Here is an 18,881-nt window from a genome sequence, read left to right as displayed (position 1 = left end):
CACAATTTATGTACATATGCATGTCTAAATTGGGAACCATTTATTTTCTATTCACATTTTTAATTAATTTATTTGTTTTGACAAAAGTTTGCAAAGCAGAAGGACCAAGCGAAATATATTCATATTACATGTTTATGTAGTCAAAGCTTTTTCTTCTCCCTACAGTGGACTGAATTGGTAGATGAGAAATTAAACAAATAACTCAGTTAGAGCAAGCGAAAAGGATATTGTAAAGGTAATAGGATTTTAAAGGATGTGAAAGCTTCGTCATGGTCAACCTTCGCTGGGTCTTTTGGCCAATTTCTTTTTTTCTTTTTTTTTTTTCGTAATTAAACGGAGTTTAAATTTCTGTGGTAATGAATTTTTAATTTAATTTTCATTAGATCCGCTTTTACCAATATTTTCCATTAGCAAAGTAATCATTCATAGAAATTAATGATTATTCCAAGAACATGGCTCACAAGGTAGTTAAATTAAATTACAATATCCCATCTAAGGACAACATTTTCGTGTATAGATGGGATTGTGTTTGAAATTTTGTATTAAAGTCTTTGGTATATAAATAAAAATGTATAAAACTATTGTCGCATGAGCATTTTGAGTAGATTTTCTCTATATTTTAGAAATGGAAAAATGACAAGTGAACCGAAACGCAGCAAGTAAAATGCTTACCAACGTTAATAAAGAGTTTTTACTTGTTGATGGTCTCAACCGTTGGCCCAAGACGAGACTGCAGCAACAACAACAACAACAGCAGTAATACGAAAACCAACTGTGGCAGGTAAAACCGTTTATTAAAGTAGGGAAAATTTAATGTGTGTTCACGCTCAAGTAAAACTGAATCGAAAACCGCAAAGCGAGCAAAACAAAAGAAGCGAAAACATAATAGAATCAGAAGCAATAGCATTAGCAGTAACAGTTGGAGCAAATAGCAGCAGGAATAATCAGCCAATTGGCCAAGTGTAAGAATATATGTATAGTAGTCTCAATATGAATGCAACCAAGTGCAACATTAAGAGTATCGGCCGTATTCCATTAGCAATATGTCTGCTCAGTGTGCTAGGAACTGTGCTGCAGTGCAAACATAAAATATGGAAATGCTTCTCGTCTTAAGTACTTTATTTCTGTTGGCCTTGGTGGCTTTGGGTCGGGCTCATAGCCTGCCACAGGCTGTACAACTTGGCGGAGCTATTGTGGCCGCCGTCGAACAGGATGCTGAACAAGACGCAGCGAACGAGGAGCGTCTGGAGCAGGAATGGTTACAAATTGCCCGGCAGCAGCTGCGTAAGTTCCTTAACAATGAATTAAGTGCAGAGCAATTGACCGACTTGTTTGGCACCTGGGCAACTGAAGGTATGTATTCTAATAATTCTAATTAAAAAGGACATCGCATAATTGAAATCAATGCCAATTTAATTTAGCTCGCGGCAAACATCACCACAAGAAGCACAAGAAGCTGTTGAAAATGTTGTATCCGTTGCTTGCTGCTGCTGCCTTGGCCAAAATGGTTTTGTTGCCCTTGATCTTGAAATGGTTAACGGCGCTTTCAACCTCATCGTTTGTCATGGGCAAAATAGCTTTGCTTACTTCCGGACTACTGGCCTTGAAGTACATCATGTCGAGTGGCCATGCACATGATCGTCTGGAGATAATACACTCGCCCTCAGTAAAAGGTTTTCATGCGGCCCACGCGGCGGATCTTTCATCCAGCGGTAGCAGCTGGATGCCCATTGGGCAACAGCACTACATACCCCTTGGATTAACAAAGGAAACATCACTGAGATTACCAAAACATAACTATGATAGCCAAGAGTTTTACAAACCTTTTCTATAGGCGGCATCGAAAGAGAAAGACAGTTAAATAGTTACAATTCATAGATGTTCACTAAAAATAGTATTAGCCAATAGGCAAATAAAAACAAACACACACATACATAACTCTAACTCCATTAACAATTAATTAGCACATTGCTCGTGCCTGACTTTGGCCATAAGCCAAATGATGTTACGTCGATGACAGACCGACGACGAAGACGACGACACACAATCACTCCATGGCGTACAGAGAGCTCAAAAAATTAACAACATTGCCAGGCCGTTATGCATAAAATGGTTTATTGCGCATGCAGACCAACACTATGGGCCCAACGACCAAATGACGACCAAAGACTTTACTTCCGCAAGTGCGTGTTGCAATGAACGCCGACTCACACACACACAAAGACAGCAATGGAACTTATGTAAAGACAATGCCAATAAACAGGTCGACAGTAATCAATGGGAAACGTTTAGAAAGATGAATGTCTTAAAGGAGCGTTCAAATAAATTTATCAGATAAATGTGATAGCCTCTAGCAAGGATCAAGCTCTCTTGGAGTTAGATATTACATCATTCATTCAGGAATGTTAAAAGTAACTAATATGTACATACATTGTATGGGATGTATGTGTTTATTTTGGCTCATTGCCTGGGCTGCCTACGCATGACTTTCGGCCTGGTCTGGCCTGGCCAGAGCAAGTGAAAGTTGTAGGGCACACACACACACATCCAAAATTCATGGTAAATAGCAGACGAAGGGGACAGGGGGTGTGTTATGGACAGGGGCAGGGCTACAAGCGTTAGATATGTATGCGCATGCTTGACGCGTATCTAACAGATCGATCAACAACCACAAAGACCAACATTATGGTCGCTGCGACTTCTTTCTAAGTGAGATGTGTTTGAAAGTGAAGTTGATGTATTTTTTTTCTTCCTATTTTGCTTTTTCTCTCTGTGTTTTCCGTTTGGCTTGGCAATTAAAGTCAGACGGGGAGACATAGTCAACATCAAAATGAACATCGTCTTCTTTTGTCGCCGCATCTGGCTAATAACAACATTCTCAACATCGCCAGCTTGCTGGGTCGTCGTCTTCTTCGTCATTCGGCTGGCTGCGCAATGTTTGCGACTCTCACGAGATTACTTAACCAGGCCATTTAGCATAGAGAGACAGCTACAACTACAACTACTACCACCACATTGTCCCTTGTTTGTTTTTTTTTTATTTTTATTTTTTTGAACATTTGTGTCATCAATTTCACTTTCTTTACAGCTTGAGCGAATGGGTTAACGCTAAGTTAAACAAAGCAACGATACTGTCAACTACAGGCAAGGGCTTGGGCCCTGAGAAAGTATTCCCACAGGCGCATTTAATCGATTTGCTTACCATAAACTAACTCTAAGACCGAAACATGAGCGCAACCGGAAAGGATCCATAAAGCACCGTCTTACATGACTGAAAATGTTTGGCTAATCAATTTCCCTATAGTAGTTTTTTACATCGGACTACGCCCATGGTTCAAACAGACCTCATCTGTCAATTGCCCTCACAACATTTGACCACAATGTTGCCGAGACGGGGTTTGTTTCAGTCAAAGTGTCAACCAGGCTCTAGCAAAGTGAATTGAATTTGTTTTGGGGTTGAGCTGAAGTGCCCGCATGGTAATGGTTATGAATTTTTAACAGCAAACACCTAGACCTTGCCCCCCTACTTATATACCAGCCATCCCTAAACCGAATCTACATCTTCATACTAAAAAAATGGCCTTTTCATAAATGCTGCACTTTCTCAGGCAACGTCAACATCAATATTGACATTTTATATTTGCGCAAATGAAAAGAAAATCAATTTCACCTGCTGGTATTTATGCGTTTAACCCAAAAAACCAAAAAAAAAAAAAAGATACAAATTTTGCTGCTGCTTGATGTTTTGTTTGGGTCTCGAGATACATAACCCAAAACTTTATTGATTCCTTGGTTGGCGCTGTTCAAAGAGTTAGATAAAAGCATTTCGTCATAACTGAAATTTCCACCCTGTGCCACATTCTTGACGGCCAATTGTGAGGGAATGCCAAAAATACTATTGCCGGTTAATATGACACGCAAATGGGTCAGTAGAACGTAAGCAAACTGTCCAAAACAAAAAAAATACCAACCCAATCCGGCAATCTTTCAAACTCAGCTGCAAAAAGCTGCCAAGCTAATTTGAAAAGTAAATGCGCGTGGTGTGCCACACCCACATACACACAAACACACACACGCACACGACGAAGAAAGCACATAGCACATTGTGGCAATTGGTTTTATGGCAACTTGTTGCGGCTAATTGAGCTACGCCTGCCGAGCCAACAGAAATCGAAAGAAACGAAGTAAACCTAATTGACTTTATACATAATATCATATTTATATACAAGTCTGAAATTTTGGCAAAGAAAAAACACAAGCCCGCCCGCCTTGAAGCCTGTCTCGGAGATGTCAAAAACGCATTAGGGGACAACAAAAAGGTTACCCATATTGACAGATCACGAATAAGGGAGGGGAGCGGAAAATAAAAAAAGAGAAATTATTAATGATTGGCATTTAGAAATTTAGTTTGATTTGAGTATCAGGTCTGCGAACAATTCAACTTGACACTTACTCTGCTGGGATAACAGTGTTCCGAAGTCAGGTCTAAAATCCGGTTTTAGTCTCCCATTGCAGATTGCAAAATTTCAATGAAAATTACATAACTTTCACTCACAACAATGACGATGATGATGCCCCGATGACCGACAGTTGATGACGACGACGATGAAGACGACTACGTCAATGAATGAGTGCGAAACTGGACCGTGTGCGTGAGCCAAGCGAATGGTATGCGGGGCTATCATCATCAATGATGATGACATGATTGGAGTTAAAGTGGAGTTAAGTCACAGTCCACCGCCAACGCTGCCGCCGCAGCTCTTGAAATGCCTGAAGCCTATGCAGGAGAATTTATGTTGCCGCATTTTTTTGTTGTACCTTACACTATGCTAATTGGCGAAGCAAGTGAATCATTGTACAAAGCAAAAAAAAAAAAAGTAAATAGCCGCCCAAACCTAGCACACTTTCTTTTTTCTTTCCCTCCGCAACTCCTCCCTTACATTGCTTTACTTTGTTTTACGCAGCTAAAACAATAACCGAAAATAAAGGCGCGTCACTCATACGCAGCGTGTGACAAGCCGACGCCCGCGGCTTGCACAGCAACAATCAGACAACAATAAGAGAATAACAGGCAGACCAGGCAGGTAAGCGGGCAAGCAACAGCAGCAACAACAACAATAGCAACATTGAGGGCAATATTTAGTGTCGCATTTCGTTGTAATATAAATGAAAGTGAGTGAGCGGGGCAGCGGCCGCAGAGCAACAACATGTTTCTTTGGTTTTTTTTTTTGAATGGGCTGCCTTTAATAAGCTGTAGGAATAATAAAGATACAAATTTCGTTGCTGCCAAAAATAAAAAAAACTAAAATTGTTTCGATTTTATAGATGGCTTTTGTATTTTTTTTTTTTTTTTTTACGATCTACAATGTGACAGAGAAATTCGAAGGCATAAAAACGTGTGAGCTGTGATAACCGAATGTGACGGATGATAGTAATTGAAGACAAATTACAATCAAACCTGATTTAGCTCATCGCCAGAACAATGCCACGCCAAAAGTAACATAGAAATTAGAAATGTACTATATTTTCGAATATGTGTTATCCCACTTTTATTTCAAAATTTGTATACCGTTAAAAAATATATAGGTATAATTTTATATCAAAATATTTTATTTCTCTTTACTTGCCACAACTATGGTCAAAACAGTAATAGAATTATATAGTAATTCTATAATATGATATTAAATTAAAATATATTATTTGATTGCTTGCCCAGTTTATGGACAAAACTGAAATGTTATATTAAAGAAATGTAACTTCAAACTATGACATCTGCTCCTTATAAACTCGACACTTTCAGCGTCGATATAAATCGTAACTTCATCATTTCGGCAAATTTTGGTTACATTTTTTTCTGCACATGGATCTAATTCATTCTTACTTATCACAGCCCACTTGTCGGTATCCAAACCAATATTTTGTTTTTCTAGAAGGTCGAATATTTCTTCGAAACAATAGTGGACTCGTGGAATCACCGCTATAGACTGTGATAGGCGCCAAAAATCGATTAGGCCAACTGCCTCATAGCCCTCCAAAGAGCAAATGGTTTGTAATACCCATTCCATCGTGTTGTAATAGGCAGCTGCAATGTAGAGCCTTCCAGCGAACACAAGAACTGGAGTTTTCTGATTGAACGTCAGACATCGCACCTTCCCATAGTCCAAAAACCGCGGAAAAAATTCTCGGAGCAAATTGCAATAATTTCGATCCGTGTTAATGGTGGTTTTACATTTTCCTGACACATTGTGATTTCATTTTCCTCTTCAGACGATGGAGCTCTGGGCTTTATCTCGCATCTGCCCAAACCGCAAGCTTCGCGCAACGAGCCTGATGCGCTTTGATTTATTGCCACTTTTTCGCTAAGTTTGCAAAATTTGTAATATTCATTTATATCGAATTTATCTTACACATACCTCTCTGAAGCCGGATCTCCACTTTCCAAAGACTCGTTACTCGAACCAAAATCGAGATCAATTTCTGAAGAGTTCACATCAGCATCATCTGCAGTTACAGTCAATTTACCTATAAGACAAGTTCCGACATAGCAGGATATCCTTGGTTTTTTCTTATTCGAGCCGGGATCACAATTCTCAAGGTCTGCCATTTCAATCACCAACTCGGCATCCGAAATTGTTCCCTTTGACGATATCAGGACACAATCCCCCTCAGATATGTGTAGGCGCCTTTCGATCTGCTGTTTCAGATCAAAGACTGTCTCGTAAGAGGCGAGCTTGAACTCCACTGGCTACTCCGAAAAAAAGGGACACTTGGTCATACACTTACTTACTATGTCCTTACGATTACGTACCTTTCCACATTTTTGCTCAATAGTTATTTTCAACATTTTTTTTTTTTTTTTTGAGATTGTTTTGGAATCTTTCTTGAAAAGATGTTTACTGATTGAAACACTGAACAAACGGGGCATGTGGAATTTCAGCCAAATCCCAGGCATTCTTAGATCTCAAGTTTTTGGAATTATTTCTGTCGTAGATAAATTCGAAATTGAACTACCCAAACAGTAGGCAAGTGGTTCTACAATCTAAAAAATCCTAGCTGGCCTAGAATATTTCAGCATATTGAATTAAGTCAGTTCTTTCTGGAACTTCAATGAGACAAGTTCTTATAATACAAATATTTTTATTTGAAAAGCATATAAATAAAAAAGTCTATTCGATTTAACTTTCGTTTTCACATTCATTGTACTTGAAAAGTAAAAAAAGTAGACAAAATTTAAAAAACCTCTATGGTCAAAAACTGTTTCCATCCATTACGTCAATGGAAAAATCTCTTATATATATAGGTATATATGATCCCATTTAGCATTCGTATTAGGTAAATCATTCAACTAACCACCGAAGGCAAATTGAGTGCAAATATCAAAGTGCTAAATACTAAACTATTGGGGCAATGGCGAAAAGGGCAAATATAAATGACCTATTTATGCTCACTAAAAACTCATTTCTGCACCCATAAATGGAAGAGCGTGAAATACATGGCAACCGGATCGATGGAGAAGCGTAAATAAATTAGCAAATATGTGACTTGATATTGCGAGAGTCGGAAGAAAGCTGAGCCCAAAGACGAGACTGTGGATAAACAGCCTCAGCCTAGTTGAGGGAGTGCATTGCTGGACCCATGCCGGGCCACAGAGGAAGAAGGAGGCCTAGCCAATGATGCCAATTGTTTATACTTGATGTGTGTGTGTGTGTGTGTGTTTGGCCAAGTCCAAGTACAAGTTTCTCTCCGACGTCAACGACGACGACGACGCCGACTCGGATGGCGACGCTGCCAAAAAAGAGGCAGCCACAAACGAAATGAACAAATTCACTTAACAAACAAGTTGACTTTATTTTGTTGTTATGCCCGTTTGCAGTTGTTGTTTTCTAGATTTATGTGCTGCGACGTCTGCCTTAGCTTTCTGTGTGTGTGTGTGAGAGTCGGCAGACTTTTTCGCGTCTTTTGGACGGTATTGCTCATGTTGTTGGTAGCTTCCGCAGTCTCAGTCGCAGCAGCAGCAGCAGCGGCAAGTTTTATTTAATTTACTTTTAAATTGTTTTGTAATGCGTACCGACAGCGCAGTCGTCGGCAGCTGCAAGATGAGGGCTTCATATAAAAGGCTAGACATCTGGAGACGCATACATCAAATTCATCTCAACGGTCTCGAGAGCCAAACAGCAGCAGCAACAGCAGCAAGTTATTAGCCCTCAAGGATTAAATCGCGTCGCGTATTCTCAACCGAAAATGAAAGTGTTTGCCATTGCTTGTGTAACCATTTTGGTGGCCAGCTGTGCCTGGGCCGCTCCCAGCATTCAAGATAATCAAATTGAAAGTGATAATACATTTGGACGGGCTGCTCGCTATTTGGGCGCCTGTCTCGACAGTGATGACATGGCCACTTGTCTGGCGGTCAAGGGCATTACGGCCCTTAACCGTGCTGCCAGGAGCAACAACATTGAGCTGGCCAGCGGTGTGACCTTCCAAAGGTGTGTTAATTATAAGTGTGTGTGTGTCTTCCGTGTAGTAAAAGAGAAACTCGAAAGTGAAACAAATACAAATGAGTCTCCAATTTGTTCTAAGCCAAGTTTTTTTTCTCTCTACGTTTGCAGAGATCCCGCTAATCCCGTCCAGCGTGGTGGCAAGTCCCTTAGTGAACAGGACATCTATGCCGAGTTACAGCAGAATGGTGAAGATCGTAATGGCCGTTTGGTCGATCTGGCTATCTCCAGTGTCACCGATTTCCTGACCACCCACAATCTGGAATTCAAATTGCCCTCAGAGACCACCCAGCAGGTGGCACGTGCTTTGGATGAAGGTGAGACAAATCTAATTTTCATTTAAAGACTTGGTGTTCAAGTTATTTCTCTTGTTTTATAGGTCGCGGCAAGATCAAGAAGATGATTGGCCCAATTGCTTTGGCCATTGGAGCCAAATTGTTCGCTGTTATTCCATTGGTGCTTGGTTTCCTTGCTCTGTTGACCTTCAAGGCTGTGATTGTTGCCAAGATTGCATTCTTCCTGGCCATTCTGGTTGGCGGTTCCCGTTTGTTGGGCGGTTTCGGTAACAAATTCGGCGGTAGCTCATATGGCAGTGCCTACAACTCGAACGCCTGGTCCGCTCCCGCCAGCGCTGGATGGAGCTCGGGTGCCTCATCGGCCTATCCATATGCCCGCAGCATTGACACTGATGCCCAAGAATTGGCCTATGCTGGCCAGCAGCAACAGGAGCAGCAATAAGCAGTTCTTCTTTTAGTCAGGCCACCAATAGCCAAATATGTGCCTTCGTTTTGAATCCGTAGCCTGTAGTAATTTATTCGAAGAGTAATTAACTTAACTAATTTATTGTATTACAAACACAAAAAAAAAAAACACGACACACAACTTTATTGTATGATAATAAAACAAGCAAAAAGCAAAGTATTTTTCCTCAAATTTGTCCCAAGATTTTCGTATCTATCTACCTTAGTTAAGTCATGTGATTCTGTGTGATGCTGTTGGTCGTTTTGACCATAATCAAATAGAATATATTTACCTGTGTGGGGCAATACTTTCTCATGCCAATGACTGCTTAATTGAAATACCAGCAACTATGCACACTCAACTCAAGTTAAGTCAACTTAATTCAACTGGTTGGGCGACAAATATTTGGAACTTTGTCACATGGACACGACACTCAAACAAGTTTCTTGTGGCAATTAAAACTTGTGGCAGGTTCTGCTTGAGTGTCGACTGCCACCAAGAATTGATATGCTTTGACCATGGGGAAGAAGGTTTTAGATTAGTTTTAGCAAGTGTGCTTACCTTCCCTCGTGCACTTAACTCTTCATCCGCCAACAACAATCTACTCACATATGATAATTGAAATTTCTAATGCCAACATACCTGTGCCTTGGCATGTTAATTGTTTACCTTTACCGCACAAGTCGCAGTCAGAAACTTTCTACTTATGCTCATAAAAGTGTCACTTGTGCGATTGAAAAGATATATGCGACTATGTGCTACAATTCAGCTTTCTTTTGGAAATAGATTTAGAAGCAATTGAAATAGAAAACGGCAAAAAAAAAAAGAGAATGAAATCGAAAGCGCTCATACAAATGCGTTGGCGTTGTTGTTTGTTGTTGGTGTTTTTTTTTTTAACTGGGCCAAAACGCGCATTAAGTCATCACAGCTGAGGCATACCAAATACGGGCGAGTCTACTAATAATCGCTTTAATGATATTCAATGGCCCGTCTAATGATAAACAGCAAATGGATGAGAAGGAAAAAGCAAATCCAAAAGCCAGCCACAGACCCTAGAATCTGGCACAGTCCATCTTCTCATAACTAAATGAAGTCACGTCCTATGTCTCTCTCCCTCTCTCTCTCACTCTATCTGTCTCTGGACACAAGGGACGGCGACAGCAATTGCATGCCAATTATGCACACCTAACGGATAGGCTAAAATTGGGCCATTTGCTTATATAAAATATGTAAGGAAAAAAAAAACAAAAATCATATTCAAGCCGGCAAAGTGCTTACTAACTGCGACAGCGGGAAAGACTTCCCTTTCGTTGACGACGACGTGCATGGAAATATGGTCAAGAAATTGTTGTACGTTTTGCATAAATTGTGCTTCGGTGTCTTCTGCCCATTGTTGTTGTTGTTGTTGCAGTGCTGCGTTTTGATTTTGATACGTTTTTGGCCAGCCGGCGATTTCTAGCCACTAAAATTGGTCAATCGACTCGATTCGACGGTGGCCCCAAAGGCACGCATACAATTTCGAAAAAGTATAAAATGCTTCGACATTGCATACAATTAATCACAAAGCAATTTCCATTCACAAAGCCAACAGCAGTGAGCTGGAACAACAGTGTTCGATTCCCCAAAAGGACTATCAATATCAATAAAATACAAAGAAATCATTTTCCCCCCTAAATCAACTTGACCAGTTCCGGAAAAACAATCAGCAAAAATGTGCGCGAAATTCGTTTGTGTTGTGCTCGTGGCCAGCTTTGTGTGCGGTGCTTTGGCTCTGCCATCGCAGGATAATAGCGAAAAGGATTTAGTGAATATGCTGAATAAATTGGATAATGAAGATTCAGTATCATTGTTTGGTGGCCTACGCATTGATCGTACCGAAACAGGACGTAGCTTTGGTGCCAGCAAGGCTGTTGAATCGTTTGAGGATCGTGCTGAACGTTATTTGGAAACCCATGAACTGAACCTTTCGTTCTCTGGTGATGAGCAGGATGAGAATACCGAGAATGTTTACAGTGGACGTGCCATGGAGGGTAAGTTATCGAAAGTCAGAGACATACATACATTTGCATATTGAGCATTATATGACAGTAAATTTGATTGCATGCTTGCCGGCGAAAGTTTAAAATTAGTGAAAAGCTTTCACTGAAGCTCTTAGTATAGTCTACTTTTGTGTGATTTGTATTTAATTGGATGTGTGTTTTCTTAATTTATTCAACTTTTACAGAATCGCGCAGCAAGCGCATGAAGAAAATGCTGTTGCCACTGCTGTTGGCTTTGAAATTGAAGAAGGCTGTGGTCATCAAGGTTCTGTTCACCATCATTAAGTTCATTTCCCTGAAGGCTCTGGCCATCTCTTTCCTTGCCCTCATTTTGGCTGGTTAGTATGCGATACAATTCATTGGAAATTGACATGGATTTAACAATGTTAATTTTTTTCAAAGGTGCCACCTTCTTCAAGGATTTGTTGGCTAAGAAGAAGGATCACATCACCACTGCCTACATCACTGGCAGCCCATTGAATGCCGATATTGTGCACTCCGACTGGAGCCGAAATGGTCAGGCTGCTGCCGCCGACTTAGCCTACAACCACTACGGTCTGGCTCAACCCTTCTAAACAACCATAGAAATCAACTCCATTCATTCGACTTTATTCTCTTCTATCTCTTCGTTCCGTCTACTTTGACTTTCCTTTCCACCCTGCCGACACTTTCCTTTTCACATTTCCCTTTCAAAGACTTTACCAAGAAGAATGGCTTAATTCGTTGTAGTCAATAATTATTTAGTTGTATTTAGTTAGTTAGCTGCGACATACCAAAAAAAAATGAAGCAAGTAAGTCGACTCGTCGACTTGGGTATACCATACACCTGGTGAAACAAATATTTCTTATTTCGAAGACCAAATGTATGTCTATTAAATTGTTTTTACATGTCTTATACTATGTGCTATCTCGCTCACTCTACAAACACACGAGCACTCTAGCGCCGCTACTAGCCAACGTCCAATTCTGGCCTTGTGGACCGCGTAGTAAAATACGTTCATACGCATATTTTACATGTTTCTAGTCCGATTTCAATAAAATTTGGTAGTTTGGTAGAAATAGATAAGATAAATTAGTCTGCCAAATTTAAATGCGATAGTCAAAAAACTAAAGGAGGAAATCGTTTTTTTCTAAATTATGGAGGCGGAAGTGGGCGTGGCAAAATGTGAAAATATTTAAATTCTCCGCGCATACTATGCCAGTATACATACTAAATTTGGTGACTTTAGCTTTGTTAGTTTTTGATAAAATCAGTTTTGTTTAATTTGCGGGGGCGGAAGTGGGCGTGGCAAAATGTTTAAATAGCCAATATCTGCGCGTCTATTAAACTAGTCTACATACTAAATTTGATGTCGGTAGCTATCATAGTTTTGAAGGAAATCACTTTTATGTAAATTCCGGGGGCGGAAGGGGGCGTGGCAAAAAGTTTAAACAATTAGTTTCTGCGCGCTAACTAAACGAGCATATAAACCAAATTTGATGTCTCTAGCTATTATACTTTTTGAGAAAAACAGTTTTGTGTGATTCCTGGGGGCGTAAGGGGGCGTGGCAAAAAGTTTGAACAGTGAATTTCTGCGCACTAACTAATCGGGTATACAAACTAAATTTGATGTCTCTAGCTATCATACTTTTTAAGAAAAACAGTTTTATGTGATTCCTGGGGGCGTAAGGGGGCGTGGCCGAAATTCCAATTAATGCTGAACATGTGCATACTACACGAGTATACATACCAAATTTGGTGGCTCTAGCTCTTATAGTCTCCGAGATCTGCGTGTTCATACAGACGGACGGACGGACGGACGGACGGACGGACGGACGGACGGACGGACGGACGGACGGACGGACGGACAGACGGACATGGCTAGATCGACTCGGCTGTTGATCCTGATCAAGAATATATATACTTTATAGGGTCGGAGAAGCTTCCTTCTGCCTGTTACATACATTTTGGCGACTTTAATATACCATTTCACCCTATGGGTGTATGGTATAAAAAAAAAGAAACACAAAAAAATGACAACCAACGGCCACCCCGACGAACCCAACCGACGACTTGGATAGCTCAGGACAATGCATATCGAATATTCTAATCATATTTTGCGCCATATTTATTGTACCACCCACAACCCACAATTTCTTAGCAGACTCAATATCACGTAACACACTCAGGTCCATCAAAATATGTCTGCTAAATGAAAGAGTACTTATTTACTAAGTATTTATTATGATATTTTTAATAGCAATTGAATAAAAATGATTCATGAAAAGAAACCAAAATTCTTTGAATACTTTTAAAACTCTTCGTTTCCTAGAGAAAACCTGATTTATCAGATTCGTAAAAAAAAAACATTTTAACGTCGTAAATTATATCGCGAAAATAGATTAACAAAATTAACACTAATTATTGTTAATTATTTATACACACAGCCCTATCTATAATTTCTCCACAGTTTTCTCCTATCGCGCCTATAAAATGAATTGACCAAAAGTCATTTTTAGTATAAACAAAAATGGCAAGCCATCGCATCGATTGTGGTAAATTATATATGAAAATCGCGCTTATTGTCGCGTTTCTGGTAACAGCCAATTGGGCATATCCAGTGGACGATAAAGAACCAGTATTGCAAGTTGAGTATACTCAAGAGCATGTGGAGGGCACACTTGATCCTAATTCTGGTCAATTGAAACGGTTTCCGGAAGGTCTACTTCAATGGGGCAATAAATTCCGAAACAAGCTCGGCTACAAGACAACCCCTCAGACATCCAATCCACCTACAGGTTCTACCTCCACATCAATTCCAACGTCAACAGCAATTCCAACATCCACAGGAACAGTGACAACTTCAACCGCGATTCCAACATCAACAGGAGCAGTGACAACTTCAACTGCGATTCCAACATCCACAGGAGCAGTGACAACTTCAACAGCAATTCCAACCTCAACCGGTGCAGTGACTACCTCAACCGCTTTGCCAACCATGGCCAACTGAGCCCCCAACATAATTGATTCAAGGACATTTTTTATATTTTGAAAGCGGTGAAAAGACATTTCCTAATATTTATATATACATATATATAATATTATTTAATACCAAACTAAAGAGTAATAAAGATTTAGACGTATTTATAAAAATTGCCGAAATTCTCTGCTTAATCCGACTGAAAAGATTTTGATTATGCTTAAAACCAGTTGGCTAAATTAAATTAGCATTAAAGATAAAGAACATTTTGTTTAATTAACGGTATCTTCTTTCTAGTATATTTCTAAATGACCCATCTTTTAAATTGTTTATAAAAGGCAGCCCAGACCATCTCGATAGTTTTAACAAGGGACGAGACTTTGAACGGGTTTAACAAGTCTGGCTTTAATCTACTGACCAGCAAATCCCGATTATGTTAGGCGTTATAAAGAATTGGAAACAGGATTACTTTGACTGAAGTTCACCCATCACTTAAGACATCCGAATGGTAATAGAGATCATTCTTTAATATACATAAACAAGTAATCGATGGAAATATTGGACAATTGATGCCCAAAATGAGAAGAGAATAAAATAATAATTATAGATATTACAGGTCAGAAAGCTCTCTCTTCTTTTGTATTGAGAGAGCAAGTACATACTATTGTCTATTGGCCTAAAGATATAGTGCAGTATAAGTAGTAATAATGAAGTCTTTTGCACTCACCCCATAAGAATTCATTATGTTGATATCTATAAATACAATGAATTAAAATCTAATTAGTAACTTTAAAGTATGTAAATCCAAAGTCTCTACACTTACCTGTTGAGAATTCTTGATGTTGGCAGTGGCAGATTCGTTGGATTAGTCGGAATTTCAGTTATGACATGTAAAAGTTCTCGAAAACTACACAAATTTAATGAATGTATTTAACTTATTGCCATTCTGCTGCATTTGCTATGGCCATGAACAGTGAATTACAATATCAAAAGGATTACAATTTGCCTAATTGAGATCACATTCTCTGCATTTATGTTACATCGTGACAACGTCATTGTCGGTTTTTCTTTTTAACTTATTCATCAAATCCATGAAATAATGATAAACTCTCTTAAGGCATGATAATTCAGGATCCTTGCCAATAATTTTCCAAGGTAATGGAACACAGCCGCATTATGCTTACAAATTCTTACGATTCTTCAAGATGTAATCCTCACATAAACAAAGCCCACACGGCAAACGAAATGGACCATGACGTGCTGCAAAACAAAGACAACAAAATTAGAGAGAGAAAAAAATTCATTGCAAGCGCTCACACAAACGCACACACATACTGCGATACTTATTCATGCATTCGCTTGCATACAAAATGGAGTAAAAGTGTGCGTAAGTTGCTTGGAGCCATAACTGAGACTTCTTTGGCAAATTATGTAAAAAATATTCACCCCATTTAAATGAACGGTAAATGTTTACTATTACTACTCGGGCCCAAAACGCGCTTAAACTACATAATTTTGGTATCAAACGAAAGAGAAAAATTCCACGAGCACGACCTCAGGTGCGCCTTGGCGATTTATTTCGTAGTTTTTGAGTAATTAACAAAAGAAAATTAATATTTTTAGCGGGACTATAGCTAAAAGTAGCTTTTTCCGGCTAAAAAAAGCTGTTCAATTTTGAGATGGTGTTGCCAAATGCCGAATTTTGGATACTCGAATACGCGGGCTTTTTGAATATTTTGTTCCCACTATTTTCAACAAACGAAAAAATTGTTGAGTTTAAAATATTTCTTGATTTTATAGAACAAATATAGTTTAGAATACAATATTCGGCTGCTAGAGCAGCCGAATATTCCTCGACTTTTGAGTTTAGATTCAAATATTTGGCTACCAGGGCAGTCAAACAGCGCGCCAAATAAAAAATAGCGTTTGACAAAACTGAAATCTAGCTTTACCCGATTTTTCCACTTTTCAACACTGAAATCTCGAGTAGTAATAGTAAACATTTACCAAATGAACTTATGTACATATGTACATACATACATATGTATGTATGTACAATGTATTTGTTGATGTAGTTGCACAGCCAAGATTGTAAATTATATGCCACAAATGGTCGGTAAAAATTAATCATTCATTAACGAAACAATAACACTTCGCGATAGTTTAATTTTCGTTCAACGCGATTAAGATTAATAAAGATTTCTATTAACATTAAAATTCTTAATAAACACAAGAAAACGCAATTTGATATTGGCGAGCGACACGAAAGTAAACAAAAAAGCAACGAAAAAAAATACCGCGATCCTGTCTTGAGGCGCTAGTGCATTTTTTGCTTGTTGCGCAATTTACAACACTGAATTTTGAAACACTGGTTACGCTCCGTAATGGGAGACTAGTTTTATTTTTCCATTTATTGGTGTTTAATTAATAAAAATTAGGTAATCAAAATGCCTTTATGAATTATTTTTAAATATTTTAATTAAAGACACTTTCTCATGCTTTATCTATTATGAGTGAGACTCAGAAAAGTCTGCAAGCTTATCGCGACTTTATTATTTTGAGCTTTGGTGAGGGTATAAACATTTTATTATGGAGACAATGTTAAAGAACGCCATTCTAGCAATCGTGCCCTATACCTGGCAAAAACGTACTAATAACGTTAAATATTATATTTCACTCTTTCTTCTTGCTAATTAATTTTTAAATGACCCACTTCCGAAATGGCTTATAAAAGGCTGTTTTCGAGCAATTTGTTCTTAGTTTTTAAAAAAGATGAAGAGTCTTTGGAACGGGTTTCACAATTTAGCAGCCAAATTCCTTTTTCTGGTTGCCATAGTGGTATCTCCTGTCTGGCTTAATCCAATCGATCAGCAAAACTCTATCATGATAAGTGATACAGAATATGGAAAAATGGATTACCTAGACATGGCCAAACAGTCTAATCTGAACGAGCTAAGACGTTTTCCATTTCGTCACCAAGGACAAACACAGGCTAATAGAGACCATTTCTTTTATGTGCACCACCAACGGCCACATACATTGGGCGAAAATATTAGGAAGAAGGTGCATAACAGGTTCCACATGACAGACCCAGAACACCAAACAACTACAATGTCGACAACATCAACAGCCGTGGCGTCTTCTTCTTCTTCGACAACAACAACGGAACCTACAACATCAACAGCGGTGGCTTCTTCTTCATCCACAACAACAACAGAACCTACAACATCAACAGCAGTCGCCTCTTCATCGACAACAACAACAGAACCTACAACATCAACAGCGGTGGCTTCTTCTTCATCGACAACAACAACAGAGCCTACAACATCAACAGCGGTGGCTTCATCTTCATCGACAACAACAACAGAGGCTACAACATCAACAGCTGTGGCTTCTTCTTCATCGACAACAACAACAGAACCTACAACATCAACAGCTGTGGCTTTTTCTTCATCGACAACAACAACAGAACCTACAACATCAACTGCCGTAGCTTCTTCTTCATCCACAACAACAACAGAGGCTACAACATCAACAGCGGTGGCTTCTTCTTCATCGACAACAACAACAGAACCTACAACATCAACAGCGGTGGCCTCTTCTTCTTCGACAACAACAACAGAACCTACAACATCAACAGCCGTGGCCTCTTCTTCTTCGACAACAACAACAGAACCTACAACATCAACAGCCGTGGCCTCTTCTTCTTCGACAACAACAACAGAACCTACAACATCAACAGCGGTGGCTTCTTCATCGACAACAACAACAGAACCTACAACATCGACAGCAGTCGCCTCTTCATCGACAACAACAACAGAGCCTACAACATCAACAGCGGTGGCTTCTTCTTCATCGACAACAACAGAACCTACAACATCAACAGCCGTGGCCTCTTCTTCTTCGACAACAACAACAGAACCTACAACATCAACAGCCGTGGCCTCTTCTTCAACGACAACAACAACAGAACCCACAACATCAACAGCCGTGGCCTCTTCTTCTTCGACAACAACAACAGAACCTACAACATCAACTGCCGTAGCTTCTTCTTCATCCACAACAACAACGGAACCTACAACATCAACAGCGGTGGCTTCTTCATCATCCACAACAACAACAGAACCTACAACATCAACAGCGGTGGCTTCTTCTTCATCGACAACAACAACAGAACCTACAACATCAACTGCCGTGGCTTCTTCATCATCCACAACAACAACAGAACCTACAACATCAACAGCGGTGGCCTCTTCTTCTTCGACAACAACAACAGAACCTACAACATCAACTGCCGTGGCTTCTTCATCATCCACAACAACAACAGAACCTACAACGTCAACAGCAGTCGCCTCTTCATCGACAACAACAACAGAGCCTACAACATCAACAGCGGTGGCTTCTTCTTCATCGACAACAACAACAACAGAACCTACAACATCAACAGCCGTGGCCTCTTCTTCTTCGACAACAACAACAGACCCTACAACATCAACAGCGGTGGCTTCTTCATCGACAACAACAACAGAACCTACAACATCGACAGCAGTCGCCTCTTCATCGACAACAACAACAACAACAGAGCCTACAACATCGACAGCAGTCGCCTCTTCATCGACAACAACAACAGAGCCTACAACATCAAC

At 39.6% G+C, this 18,881-nt stretch overlaps 4 protein-coding genes across 4 annotated transcripts; all 4 read left to right on the top strand.

Moving 5' to 3' along the window:
- The first annotated feature begins 1,097 nt into the window (after positions 1-1,097).
- Osi13 (Protein) lies at positions 1,098-1,834 on the top strand. Its single transcript, XM_068301839.1, has 2 exons — positions 1,098-1,353; positions 1,422-1,834. The coding sequence occupies exons 1-2, from the start codon at positions 1,098-1,100 to the stop codon at positions 1,832-1,834; spliced, it is 669 nt and encodes a 222-aa protein (XP_068157940.1).
- Positions 1,835-7,771: 5,937 nt separating this feature from the next.
- Osi14 (DUF1676 domain-containing protein Osi14) lies at positions 7,772-9,410 on the top strand. Its single transcript, XM_068300969.1, has 3 exons — positions 7,772-8,483; positions 8,607-8,812; positions 8,875-9,410. Exons 1-3 carry the CDS (start codon positions 8,242-8,244, stop codon positions 9,231-9,233), a joined length of 807 nt encoding a protein of 268 aa, XP_068157070.1. The 5' UTR covers positions 7,772-8,241; the 3' UTR covers positions 9,234-9,410.
- A 1,415-nt stretch (positions 9,411-10,825) lies between these two features.
- Osi15 (DUF1676 domain-containing protein Osi15) lies at positions 10,826-12,236 on the top strand. The gene is made up of 3 exons (XM_068300743.1): positions 10,826-11,266; positions 11,461-11,613; positions 11,678-12,236. The coding sequence occupies exons 1-3, from the start codon at positions 10,948-10,950 to the stop codon at positions 11,848-11,850; spliced, it is 645 nt and encodes a 214-aa protein (XP_068156844.1). The 5' UTR covers positions 10,826-10,947; the 3' UTR covers positions 11,851-12,236.
- A 1,549-nt stretch (positions 12,237-13,785) lies between these two features.
- LOC137585847 (uncharacterized protein DDB_G0280315-like) lies at positions 13,786-18,837 on the top strand (the record flags this gene model as incomplete). Its single annotated transcript, XM_068301823.1, has 4 exons — positions 13,786-13,964; positions 14,054-14,221; positions 17,324-17,775; positions 18,058-18,837. Coding segments are annotated over exons 1-4 (1,579 nt in total), but the record flags the coding sequence as incomplete, so codon positions are not given.
- Between the last annotated feature and the right edge of the window lie 44 nt (positions 18,838-18,881).

This window comes from Drosophila tropicalis, unplaced genomic scaffold (assembly GCF_018151085.1).
Source record: "Drosophila tropicalis isolate 14030-0801.00 unplaced genomic scaffold, ASM1815108v1 contig_878, whole genome shotgun sequence".
Classification (NCBI taxonomy): Eukaryota; Metazoa; Arthropoda; class Insecta; order Diptera; family Drosophilidae; genus Drosophila; species Drosophila tropicalis.
Note: the sequence above shows the minus strand (reverse complement) of the source record. Positions and strands in the feature narration are given on the sequence as shown.

What these genes read in the sequence shown, in the direction of transcription:
- Osi13 (XM_068301839.1), top strand. Translation starts at nt 1,098, where the DNA reads ATGCTTCTCGTCTTAAGTACTTTATTTCTGTTGGCCTTGGTGGCTTTG. An exon ending in TGGCACCTGGGCAACTGAAG is followed by an intron (nt 1,354 to 1,421) that starts GTATGTATTCTA and finishes AATTTAATTTAG; the next exon opens with CTCGCGGCAAACATCACCAC.
- Osi14 (XM_068300969.1), top strand. Translation starts at nt 8,242, where the DNA reads ATGAAAGTGTTTGCCATTGCTTGTGTAACCATTTTGGTGGCCAGCTGT. An exon ending in AGCGGTGTGACCTTCCAAAG is followed by an intron (nt 8,484 to 8,606) that starts GTGTGTTAATTA and finishes CTACGTTTGCAG; the next exon opens with AGATCCCGCTAATCCCGTCC. An exon ending in GGCACGTGCTTTGGATGAAG is followed by an intron (nt 8,813 to 8,874) that starts GTGAGACAAATC and finishes CTTGTTTTATAG; the next exon opens with GTCGCGGCAAGATCAAGAAG.
- Osi15 (XM_068300743.1), top strand. Translation starts at nt 10,948, where the DNA reads ATGTGCGCGAAATTCGTTTGTGTTGTGCTCGTGGCCAGCTTTGTGTGC. An exon ending in CAGTGGACGTGCCATGGAGG is followed by an intron (nt 11,267 to 11,460) that starts GTAAGTTATCGA and finishes CAACTTTTACAG; the next exon opens with AATCGCGCAGCAAGCGCATG. An exon ending in CCTTGCCCTCATTTTGGCTG is followed by an intron (nt 11,614 to 11,677) that starts GTTAGTATGCGA and finishes TTTTTTTCAAAG; the next exon opens with GTGCCACCTTCTTCAAGGAT.